Below are 12,704 nucleotides of genomic sequence, written 5' to 3' on the forward strand. Positions count from 1 at the left end.
CAAAGTTAAATGTTGTAAAGTAGTAACTGTAGAAAAGGTAAGTTGGCTTGGTTTTAATCTCACCCTGATATGAAAAGTAGATTAGTCAGTGTATGAATGATTGGGGGCAATATGAACTGTATTTGAGTATTCTGCACAAATTTCTTCATGTCTAAAGCTTTTCACTTGTATAATTGGATTAGTTATGGAGTCTTTTAAATTTGGAGGAAGAATCGGTAAGTTCTGCATCTAAACAGACCCTGGAACAGCAGTGGGCTGTCCTCAGGAGTACCTGTTTCAGTCTGTCTATCTGTCGCGAGTAGCTCAACAAAAGAAAGATGTTATAGAAAGAGAAGCACATATCCTCGGGACTGGAAAATTTGCATGCTTTGCTTCTCTGTTTTATCTTCAAATTAGCCTAAGAAAAACTTTCTGTGGTGGTGATTTTACACAGAAAATGCCCAAGGCTTCCAAAGAGGCTTTCTCAACAAGAGGCTTTGCTTCTTTCTGTCCACCACTGTGTATAGAGGTACTAAATCACTCCCAGAGAATGTTCACCAATGGCGGCTAAGGAGACAGTACAACTAGAGCTTTCTGGAGGCAGGAGCCTTCTTCCTAGTATTGGAAACACAAAATCAACAGATTTGTTTTTAGAACTAGAGAATATTTGTTAGTTAAGTGTTAAGGATTGTAAAATGGGCCTGATGGAAGGGCTCAGTGGTAAAGGTGCTTACTGCCCAAATCACCTGAGTTCAAACCCCAGAGCCTACATTGTCCTGTGACTTCCACATACACACCATGGCACACGTGCTTCTGCATATATACCATACACACACAATCATAACTTTAAAAAATTAAGATACGAAGTAGGCATGAGTAAATTGGGTTTTTGCAAGCATATAAAATCTTATTTAGGGTATGTATGTATGTATGTATCCAGGAGTAGAAATACTGGTTTATAGATTTATATGCATTTTAAAAGTTTATTTGAAGTTATCTTGTTTCTTTTTATGGTGATCATAGTAGCTTCTACTTCTATTTAAATATATGGATATTCTCCAAATGACATGTATAGCATTTTTAAAAGTGTTCTGTCAATGGATGGAACTTTGTCTTTACACACTTGAGGTTTGAGGAGGTGTGTACTTACTTGCTCACTTGTCGTACAGATAGAATAGTATACTTCCTGCCATCCCTGTAGAAATCACCACCATCACCATGATCACCACCATCATCATCAATTTATTTGTTACTTATTTTGAGATATATACCAATGCTTTTGTTTTACAATGATATTTTAAGGGATTCATTCTGCAGAAGACTGTCTTACTGGAGATTTTCATTGGCTGCATTTCACAACTGAAATAAATAAGACAAAAAGACTAAGTAGGTTTGCCTAGTGCCATGTGATTAAGTAGCGGAAGACCGGGGCTGGAATCCAGGGACTCTGCTCACATAACCCAGCTGTCTGGTCCCAGAGCCAGAACGTACTCTGCACAGTGTTTCTTGACAGGTGTCCCTCTTTCCCAGGGATGTTCACCATGCTGTGTCTAAAGACCAGTCAGCCTAGCTTCCTGCCTGTGTGATTACTTGACTCTTGTCTGCATTGTTTAAGGATTCACAGACCATCTATCACAATAGTGGTTTAAACTGTCAATTCTCTAGAGTACCCAGTGTTCTTTACCAGAGATCCTGAATCTGTGGTTCTTCCTTTTGAGGTCTAAAGAGTATGTACCTTCTAGACATGTTAGGAGGACTAAGTGGAAGCAAATTTAACTCCCTTAAAGAGTGGGATGGGGACACCTTAAGCCTTAATATAATTTACTGCTTATATTACTCAAAAATTCATTTTAACTCACATTTATCAATGAACAGCCGTAGGGGACATTTCCTGTCACTCCTTTTTAAAGTTTTCTTAAGAGCTCAAGATTCCTTCCTGGCTTCTAATGTGTAGACAGACATTGGCTAAATTTTTTTGTTTGACCAATTTACTGTTAAAGTTAATTCAAGAAATATTTAAGATGGGCTGAAGACCCTCTTCTTCCCTCTGCATGGGGGTAGGCATGCACTTCTGTACATACTTGTGTGTATACTTCATACTGACACATGTACATTTGTGTATATACACACAGGCATACAAACAGCTACAATAGTGTATAATGTTATAAAAATAAAATATAAAATAGAGAAGGATATTGGTTCTATGATTTTTATAGACTAGAGAGAAAATGTTGAGTAATATTTTAGCTTGTTTATTCACAAAGATCATGGTCTAATTTCTTCCAACTAAACAGATCAGCTTTCTAGGATTATATATATTCAGTTAAGAAAAAAATTGCCTGAGCAAAGGGGAAATGTTTGCCCTGTGCATCTCATCTGGCGCACCTGCTGCCCTACACTAGAGCTTTCTTTCTGCCAATTTGTTCACTTTGCAGAATTTCCTCTCATTGAAACTCCCCAAATGTCAGTGTTGAGGACACACTGGGCCATGCCATCTTCATGTCCTCAATGCCAACACCATTGTCTTTCATGAAGTCTGGAATAGATGCACCCTGAACCTCTTCCTCACTGAAAACCATCTCACACTTGCATCACCTCCCTTCCAGAGGATGGTCCTGTAGATCCATCCTTACCCTGTTTTCCTTTTCTCGTGCTTAATATCAAACACCAAACAATCCCTTTTCCAGTTAGATCCTCAGCCTCCATCCTTAACTCTTTAGCTGTTGACAGATATTCTGTGTGAGTTTTGTGTTTATTGTGTGGATAGGGAGGGACAATAGATATAGTGCTTAAGTTACAGGGTAGTAGCATATGAAATCAACTTGCAGAACAGTAAGGAGTCGCTGTTCTTCCTGGAGCAGAAAGTGCAAAGCCGTTCAGGGAATCTCAGGAGGTGCTAGAAGGATCATTTCATGGAGAATATTTTCAGCGGCTGTCCTTCATGCCCTGACTGTTAATGACCAGGTCTGCTCTGGCAAGGAAGACTCCCACAGAGGCAAGCTTCTGATTAGTGTGTGCAAAAATGTTCTTTCCCTGGATTTGGCTGCTAAACCCAGAAGCTGCCATCTGTTCTGTGGTAGCTGAGTCTCCTGATCATATAATGTCTGTATTATTAATACTCCTGCAAAATGGCACTTCTTCACTGGCATGCACTTTAGCCTAGACTGTGAGTCCAATATTAATATTAACAAAACATGTGACTTGGAAAGTATCTACATTAATCTTTTATGACTAGGGTTCAATTGTGATTAGACATATTTATTATTCCATTTATAAGTATGTGATTCAGAGACTTTAAGAACCTTCACTATATAAATTTAGTACCATCATCTACAGAAGACTTTTCATCTTATAAACCTAAGACTGTATCTACTGAACAATACCTTCATATCCACTTCCTAGCTGAGCAAGCTCCATTCTGTGTCCTGTTCCTGAATATGTCTGCTCTGGACTTCTTTTGAGTGCAGTGATAGGCCTTTGTGCTTACTTTGTTTAGTTGGTCAGTTTTATATAGCATAGTACACTTAGAGTTTGTGCATGTTGAAATGTATTTTAGCATTTTCTTTCTTTTTAATACAGAGTAAAATTCCAATAAAATGCTTATTCATTTTTAAATTTTAAAGTGATCTACTATTGTATGTGTGGTATGTGTGTGCATGGGTGTGGGTGCATGTGGAGGTCAGAAAATAACTGGTGGAAGTTGGTTTATCTCCTACCAATAATTTGAGGCAAGGTCACTCCAGTTTCTGCTTCCTGGTGTACACCAGGCTCGCTGCCTGTGAAGCTCTGGGTAGTCCTCCTGTCTGTGCCTCCCATCTTCTTACAGGAGTTCTGCGATTACAGATGTGAGCCAACTTGTTTGCCTATGGGCTCCAGGGATCAAATTTAGGTATGTCAGGATTACGCAGATAGCATTTTGATGCCCCCTTGCCAGCTTTTATTTGTTCATTTCTGATAAACATTAGTGTTTTATCTACCTCTTAACTGTGGTGGATGTTTCTTTGCTGATGTAGATATTTAAACTATCTGTTCACGACCCTGCTTGGTCTTCTTTTGGTTGTATTCCCTTATGGTAATTTCCATTGTGGCTATACTTTGTCACATCCCTACCAGCAATGCAAGAGCTCCAGTTTCCTGCTCTGTTTGAGTGCCTGTCCTGACTGCTTTTAATGATGATGAAGACTGATATGGAACTGTTAGCTGAAATAAACTCCTTTCTTCTCAGCTTACTTTTGGTCATGTCATAGCATTTCATCATAGCAATAACTAAGTCATCTACAGGACATTCTAAAGTTCAGGAAGCTTTTCCTTTGTGTTTTTCTCTGGGAATTTATAATTTTGTTATTTTTTTTTATAGGGTGGAACTTTGGAGAGAACCTAGCAAGTCCTTGGGCATCAGCATTGTTGGTGGCCGAGGGATGGGGAGCCGCCTGAGCAATGGGGAAGTGATGAGGGGTATTTTCATCAAACATGTTCTTGAAGATAGTCCAGCTGGCAAAAATGGAACCTTGAAGCCTGGAGACAGGATAATTGAGGTAACGTCCAGTGAGCTTTCTGTTCAAAACATCCTCCGTCTCTCACTTTCTTACCGAAGAATTGTCATCCTTGCTCTTGTGCTAGATTCAGGTGTCTGTAATGCTAGAAACTTTCTTCTTTTCGTATGTTCCTTTGTGTGTCTGTGATGGCAAACTGCGTGTTTCATGTAGTATACATGAAACACAGACAATTTTAAAAGCATTGGTCCTAAGATAAGTAAATTTTAAAAGAAAATTTCTAAGGGGAAAATTAAAATGTTTAATATCATGTATACACAAGGAAAACACATATCTCATAATTAAGTTTTCCAGTAAGATGTAATTGCAAGGAATAATTTATTAAAGTCATTTCTTTGTATATAAACTTGTTTGAGTGAGGATTTAAGTGAGCCTTTTCTCCTAAAGTTGTCATTGCTGAGAACTTTATGATTTTTAAATGAATGTTTCAACAAAGCTAGGAGCCTCCTCCTCAGTACCATGCCCCTTCACCACAGAGGGCCCTGTGTATGCATGTGCATGGCAAACACTTTGCTATGTGTAAGAGAGAAACATATATCATATATCAAATCATGTCATCCCTAATTAAAATCTAATGCCTTATACAGAGTTCTTATGTGCATCGCAGCCACACACACATTTACTGATGTTTATTAGAACAGCTACTATGTTCCCGGTGCTGGGCCAGGAGCTAGAGTCTGCAGTAGACAAGACATTGTACCTGCCTGGCCAGAAGGAAGCAGAGAAGTAACCAAAGTACCTCAAAGCAGTATAGTAAGCTATTCAATCAGATTAGACACAGTTAAATTTAAATGTTGAGAAGTGGATATATCATCCAATTTTTCTAGTTTATAGAGTAAAAAGGAAGGAGTTACTGAGAAGTAAAGATGTTTATGACTGTAATGGATATTGTGTTTCCTTATACAAGTGATTGTCTCATTTTCTCAGTCTGTAAGACTTAAACATTCAAATACCTTCCTGGTTCAGAAAGTTGATTATTGCATTGTATATTGTATTTCACTTTGGCTAAGCATTTAGCTCAATGTACATGCAAGGTCCTGGGTGTCAGCCCCCAAAACTGTGAAGAGAAAAGAAAATGTTTTAATATTGGCTAGCAAATTCATTCATCTGTCCATTCATTCTCTGAGTCTATGGAAATGAGAATTTGAAGTTTGAGAGGAAATAGGCATCTGGTGCCTTTCTTTTACCTGTGACTATTTATAAGGACAGACTGGCCTACTCTCATTAAATGATATACTAGCCTCTTTAATGGAATTCTTTCTTGAGTTAGAACTCTGTGTAAAAGTTTTAATTTTAAATTGTTAATAGGAGGCTTATTTTATGTGGTTTAACTAGTAAATACTTTTTGCCTAAAAAGAAAAACAAAAAAAAAATTATGTCCAAAGATCTTTAGACATGATTGGCCATAGTTTGCTCCCCAAATGCCCTTTAAGACAATTAAATATCAATTAGTTAGTCAAGAATAAACTATTTTAGTTAAACCATCCTTTTCTAGTTGAAAAAAAGTGTGTGTGTATGTGTGTGTGTGTGTGTGTGTGTGTGTTGTAAAATTTCTGTATTTAGGTTACAGGTGACTTCTTCAGTACATCACATGCAGGGTTTCTCCAGGAAATAGGAAGCCTTGTAGTCCTTGTAGTCCCTTGTAGTCCTGGGATTCTAAAACAGCCCTGTACTAATGTGGTTGCCTTGGACTTGTGTGACAATGTTTAGGTGACATACAGTAGGCATCAATATTGTCTTGATAGAAATGTCAAAGGTCATTTTAGTATGAATTAAAAAATATTGTCATATCACTATGGTATGAGAGAGACTTTTAACTAAGTGTGTATAGTTCTGTGTCAGGACATAATGATTTGTTCTCTTCCACAGAATTGTGTCCATTTTGAGCTTGACTTGGTATTTGGAAATGACATCTACAGTTATCTGGCAGGAGTGGCATTTGTCCCTTTCTCTATGTTCTTCCTGACCATCTAGTGCATAAGCTGAGCTGATCATCACCCACAAAACATTAAAAAATGACTTGTGTTGTTCAAACTATTTATATAAGATGCTAACAAACAAACACAATTTTTTGGCTTCTAACTTCTGTCACATTTACTGCAGATTCTTTTGCAAAACTAACCTTGCGGTAGCCTCACATTTCTGAATATTACTGTTTTGTTTATTCTTTAAATTTCTCTAGGAGAATTCCATGAAGAATCACTCTTCCCACACCTGCCATGTCCTAAGTGAATAACTTTATGAAGAATTAAGAGTGTAGCACAGACTTTGCTGAAAGGAACCCTGAATGCATCTCTCTAGACTGTTTCTTTAATGATGCTGACCCATAAACTGACTCAGAAACATAAAAGAGCAGCTAGTGGTATGAGGAATGCAGAAGCAGAGCCCTCATTCCAACTGTTTATAACTCCAGTTGGCTTTGGAAGAACTGATTCCCAACAAGGTGCCACAAATCCACAGAGGGATGAGAAGTGTGTAGTCTTACAGCTTCTTTTGTTTTTGGTACTGAAACAAATCTTCCAGGAGCTAAAGGAGCCTTAGGACTCCTTATCCAAATCACTCTTCTGTTCTTCTAGCTTCTTGAAATGTTAAGCTGAGGCCTTCCATTTGCAGGTGGATGGAATGGACCTCAGAGATGCAAGCCATGAACAAGCTGTGGAAGCCATACGGAAAGCAGGCAACCCTGTAGTGTTTATGGTACAGAGCATAATAAACAGACCAAGGGTAAGCGAACACAAAGGGCAAGGTAGGCATACTCAAACAGTGCTCAACTTGGAGTCTAACATAGCAGGGACCAAGTTGTTTGCATGTGCACCTGCCAGCTTTTGAAGTCTCAGAAGGTGTTTTGTAAAAGGTTTCCTTGGCTGTATTGAAACATTGAACTACCCTGCAAATCTCTTCTCCTGTATGTATAAAGACTTTAAAATACATAAAAAATAAGTTATCACCATGTCAAGTTGATATCTTTCTAATATTCATTCTGATTTTAAAAAAATAAACAAATTACTGACAGGAATAGAATGTGACATGTAGGTTAAACACTAGTCATTTTTAGTTGAGTCTCTTAGAAGCTATACAGACTTCATTATTTTCCATAAATTTATTTTTTATGAATCTCCTACCTATGCAATCACAACATCTGAACTTTACTGTATCTGTGTATTCCACTGAACACAAAATTCTCAGAGTACATTCTCTTTATGTACAAATCATTTCATAATTATTATTTCTCAGATCTTCGGCAACAGAAACTTACTAGCCCATTTCACCCTCAGCCACCATTGTTAAATTAGTTTAAATATTTATTTTAGGATCAATCATGGTGTTGTGTTCCTGCAGTCCTGGCTGTCCAGAGGCCAAGTCAGGTGGACTGCAAATTTGATGCTACTAGCCAGATCCTGAATGAAAATAAAATTTAAGAATATACAAATGTATCACTGGTTATTGATAGAAAAGATACAAGCTGCAGCTTGGCACATTTGGTATGCCCTAGTAGGACTGATGGTGAGCATTCCACTGATAGCTTGATGTTGTTTTTGATTCCTCCATTATGCCTCACTGAAATCTCTTCATATGCAACAATTATTAACATACAACAGGAACATTATTCAGACATCAGTGTTCCCTCAGAGTGGAGTTCTCCTAATACTAACTTCCCAAGGATCCTTGAGCTCCTGCAGCTCTGGGAGATGCTGCTTTTGTGTGTATAGAGGTTTGTGCACCCGTTCTGCGGACCTCTGCCGGCCGGCTCATCTAGAGTTGGTTAGTTTAGAAAGAAAAGTGTTTGAACGTGTGAGGGCAGCAGAAGGCATCATATGAAACTTAAAATATGGCGTTATACACAACATACATTGAATTACTGAAAAATTAAGAGTTTAAGATATTAATGTTAGCGGGCTCCCTGTGAGAGAGCCTTGTGAGTGAGATGAGCCTTCTGAGCTGCCGAATACCGAACCCAGGCTCATGGTACTGGTCCACCTCCTTGTTGTCAAGACAGGTGTGGCTCTGGTTTGGGGTTCACTGTGTGCAGTGGATGGAGTACTTCTTAATATAAGCAGTTCTCTTCACATCTGCAGTTTTTAACCATTCAGTTGTTTATTGTTAGGTAATAATTATCCATTCAGATAGAAAATCTGCCAAATGATAGGGCTGCCTCCTGCTGCATTCTTTGCAAATGCTATTCAGTTTGTTTAAATAACTACAAATCTTCATACATTTGTTAACGTTTGTTGTGTTAAACATAGACACAGCATGGTAATATTGTAAATGGCTGTTTAAGTTGAGTTACAGCCATTTTTGTGTGGGAGGGTTTATTCCCTTTTTTGTTTTATTTTAATTTCTAACTCATATCATTTAGGATAATATTATAAACTGCTGAATAGTGATTCTTAATATTACTTTGAACACTTAAACTACAAACATTTCTTTCAATGCCAATCACATCTTCTAATGAGCTGGAAAGATATTGTCTCATACACCTGGAAAATATTCCTATTTTTTTTTATTTGAGGCATAATGACACCTAATTTTATAGCAATTATTCCAGGATAAATCTTGCTTAGAAATGACATGTTTAGTCAAGTTAGACACATTTTGCTTCGGGAAACTCGAATTAATTTTGCATTTAAAATGAGATATTCTTTGTTAGTGGTGATTTACTTCCAAATGGAAGTAATCAGGCCTCTGGTTAGCTGAAGGCAAAGCACCACAAATGCTCTTACTGAAGCGTCCCGTGTGACGAAGTTTGCTTTGTGAGCAGAAGATAAAGCTTCTGGAAAATCTTACATGGGAGAAGGCAGTGTGTCTGTCTGTACTTTGACTATTCAGGGATGAGAACTTACAGCCTGTCCCATATAACCGTGTCAGTGTGGCAGTTGAAGTGGGGTGGTGCCCATTCTGACTGCTGCCTGGGCCCTTCATGGGGCCAGGGGATGTTTCAGTATCCTCTCAGCTACAATGTTTCTTCCTTCCATTGTCCTCAGGACATCCAGTTTATCCTTGATTTTTTAAACAGACTGTCCATTGTGTAACTATTTCCCTAGTGATAGAAGGGACCCACCATTCCCTGTTCTTTGCTCCTCCTCTGACCTCGTATTATGCTGACAGTGCCAAATTGAAATCTTGTGATATCTTAAAGGGAATGAAACCAGAGGCCTTTCAGAATTCCATCTCTTACTACCATGGCTCTGATTTTGTTGTCCCACTCAGTTACAAAGGACACAGAGACGCTGGATCTGCCGTGCCTGATGACCAGAAATAATCTCCCCACACCAGCAGGCCTCCAGTGGTTTCCACTGCCCAGTCATTTCTTCCTTCTTACTAAGTGGTCATGTTTCTTGGCACTTGTAATCCCCTCTTGAGTAAAGCAGGAGTTGACATTTTAAACTGAAAAGCAGGGAGGAAGTTGAGAGGAACAGAAATGTCATGGTACCCATATCTTTTCCTGCCTTGCCTCTTGGGGAAAACATTGCAGGAAGCACAGATTGAAAGGGTAATGTGGCATAAGCGTTGATGCTGGCACTGGCGGACAGTGTCTCCAGCATGCTCGCCCGTGCATGGAAGAATCATGTGACCGTCCCTCCACTCCACGACCGGCAGCGGGGCTTTTTCAGAGAGAACTAACGCAAACATTTAATTGGAGCCAGCATGAATTTTAAATGTCTGCAATTTTCTTTGAAAGATACAGTCAATAGAAGGAAAAGATAGCGAGTGTGAAAGGAAGATTTTATTGTGCTAAGGAAATTACTTTTTTTCTTTTTAAATATGAAAACGCTCAATTCTATTTGGCTGACTTCCTGCCTTCAATACATATATTCAGCTTTAACAGTCCTGGCGAGGGGATTACTACAGGCAAGTCACAAAATCTAGGAGAAACACTCTAAACACAGGCTTTAACTATTATCCAAAGCTGTAAAATCTTCAGTAATGTAGGAGATGCTGTAAGAATTTTTTTCCTTTTTTTAAATACGAATCTTTGTCAAACTCCATAAAATGTAGAACACATTATATAGTGGTTCGTTTTTATTTTTCACCTTTTAAAGTTTAAAGGTGTAGTTGTTCTAAATCAGCCATCTCCTGGCTCAGAGCACAATTTTCTTAATGGGGAACAATGTAACGAAATGAAGGTTACTAACGGGCTGGCAGGTAAGTGCTTACTGTGTGTTCTAAACGATGATAGAAAAGTAAATGGAAACCATGTTCCAGCTTCTTAGCAGGAGTGCTGATACTCAGGACCCAGGAGTTAGTGTGGAACAGGGGCAGAGCACTCGCATTCGCACCGCAGAGGTAAAACCTTCAGAGGAAATGGAAGAAATCTGACAATCAGGTTTCGTTTATGAAGAGACTAGACTCGGGTGTAGACTTGGGCCGTTAGGAGCAAAACGTTAGTAACTGTTTAAGAGGAGCAAGCTGTGACTACTCAGGCAGACTTTGGTTTCTCATGGGCAGCTCTCTGAACTAGGAATGACTTTGATCTTGAGGTTGGGTTGTTTTAAATACATTTCTTGTACCTTCAGTGCATCTTCTGTTTCCTTTTAGAAATCCCCTTTGCCTCCCTTGCCGCACAGCCTTTACCCTAAGTACAGCTTCAGCAGCACTAACCCATTTGCTGACTCTCTCCAGCTCTCCACTGACAAGGTTGGATAACGTCCATTGTCTTGTCGTTGCCTTTGCAAATGTTTTGTTGTTGCTACTGTGCCTGTGTTCCAGTTCAGTATTTACTACACTTAGTCAGAAAGACAGAAACCACTGTGTGTTCTGAGTGGGAAGCACTTTGTCCTTCCAGAGAATATTATTTTTTTAACTTGAAATTTAAAAAGAGAGTCCAGTGTTTTATTCTACATTATACTGTGATTTAATTTTTTAATGTTTAAATTTTTGTTGCCATTTGTATAAACTTTTTATATATACTTTCCTTAAAACCTTGCATTGTCTTAAAACATCTTCAGACTTGTATAAGATGATCGTAAAAGGTCTGCAAATAATTGTGTGTCTGTGTGCACATGAAAACGCCCTTGAATATTCATAAAGTAAGTCTATGTGAATGCCAGATCAAGAAGTGCAAACGTTTGCGAGTTTGTCAGTCATTCTTTGGGTAGTCTCATTCTCATGAAATCATAAAAGCAATTTTGAAACAAAAATTTATAAAATTGCTTTTATACAATAATTCGGTAATAGAAAAGGAGAAAGCTATCAAAAATTTTTCTTTAGAAACCACTATGAATATTCATTGGATTTTCATGTTACTGTGTCATGGGTAAGAGAAGACGCCATTCCTGAAGGGATGTTTTCTATGACCGTAGGAGCTACTGCAGTCGCGTACTGTCATCTCCCATTGGTCCCCAACGGACCCTTTTGCTCCCTCACCATTTAAGGTTTGTCTCCAAGGGACGTTTTTAAAGTGCATGTGTTTTTGTGTGACATGCATGCTCATTTTCCTTGACGTGTGCACACGAACTTCGGGTGTTTGCCGTTGCATTTGTATTTTTGCCACTACATGACCTTTGTAAAATATATTTTTTTGTTAACAGGTTTCAAGAAGTGCCTGTAACAAGTCATTATTTTGTCAATAACCAACATTATTTTGATATACGCATATAGAAGTCTTAATTGCTCCTCCAGGAAGAAGGCAACTATTCCTTCTATGATTAGTCCATTAGACTGGGGTACAATTTTGGTGTGTAGGCACAGTGTGAAAGTGTTGCGCCTGTAATCTTGAAGATGTTTTGAGATTAGCAGATTTTTTTCTTCACTATGAAGTAAAGTAAGAAAAAAAGGTAGAAAGAACTATAAAATATACATCCATCAATTAGAATCAATTCATGTTTTAATGATACAAAGAGGTAATTCTCTTTTTTAACTAGATAGCTTCATAAGTAGATATCTTGTCTTCTCTAGTGTGATGTCTGAACTTTGACTGGATCAAGTGAAGTTTCTGGTGCACTTGTTCATATTTATTTGTACATCATTTGAGAGATTTACAGCACAGCATTCTGGAAGACAGCAGAGATTTCATCGGAATGTAACTCTTTATTTGTTTGGCCAATGATGTGTAAACTGAACATTGTTAGTACAGCAAATTCTGTGCCTAAAAGTCAGTTGCCCCTGAATCTGTCAGCCAGCCCTGTGCATTCTGGTTAACTATAAAAGATCATATTTAGTGTGTGAATTGCT

At 38.3% G+C, this 12,704-nt stretch overlaps 1 protein-coding gene across 12 annotated transcripts in view; it reads left to right on the forward strand.

The window, feature by feature from the left end:
• The window catches only part of Mpdz (multiple PDZ domain crumbs cell polarity complex component), a 153,655-nt gene that overhangs the window by 104,226 nt on the left and 36,725 nt on the right, over positions 1-12,704 (forward strand). For 5 of the 12 annotated variants that reach the window (XM_057784818.1, XM_057784820.1, XM_057784816.1 and 2 more), the window contains 4 exons: positions 4,337-4,514; positions 7,146-7,256; positions 11,070-11,168; positions 11,834-11,905. In XM_057784818.1, coding sequence (XP_057640801.1) covers positions 4,337-4,514; positions 7,146-7,256; positions 11,070-11,168; positions 11,834-11,905 — 460 coding nt within the window. The remainder of the gene's footprint in view (positions 1-4,336; positions 4,515-7,145; positions 7,257-11,069; positions 11,169-11,833; positions 11,906-12,704) is intronic. The other 7 variants (XM_057784822.1, XM_057784821.1, XM_057784826.1 and 4 more) reach the window with 5 other exon arrangements.

Source organism: Chionomys nivalis, chromosome 11 (assembly GCF_950005125.1).
Source record: "Chionomys nivalis chromosome 11, mChiNiv1.1, whole genome shotgun sequence".
Taxonomy (NCBI): Eukaryota; Metazoa; Chordata; class Mammalia; order Rodentia; family Cricetidae; genus Chionomys; species Chionomys nivalis.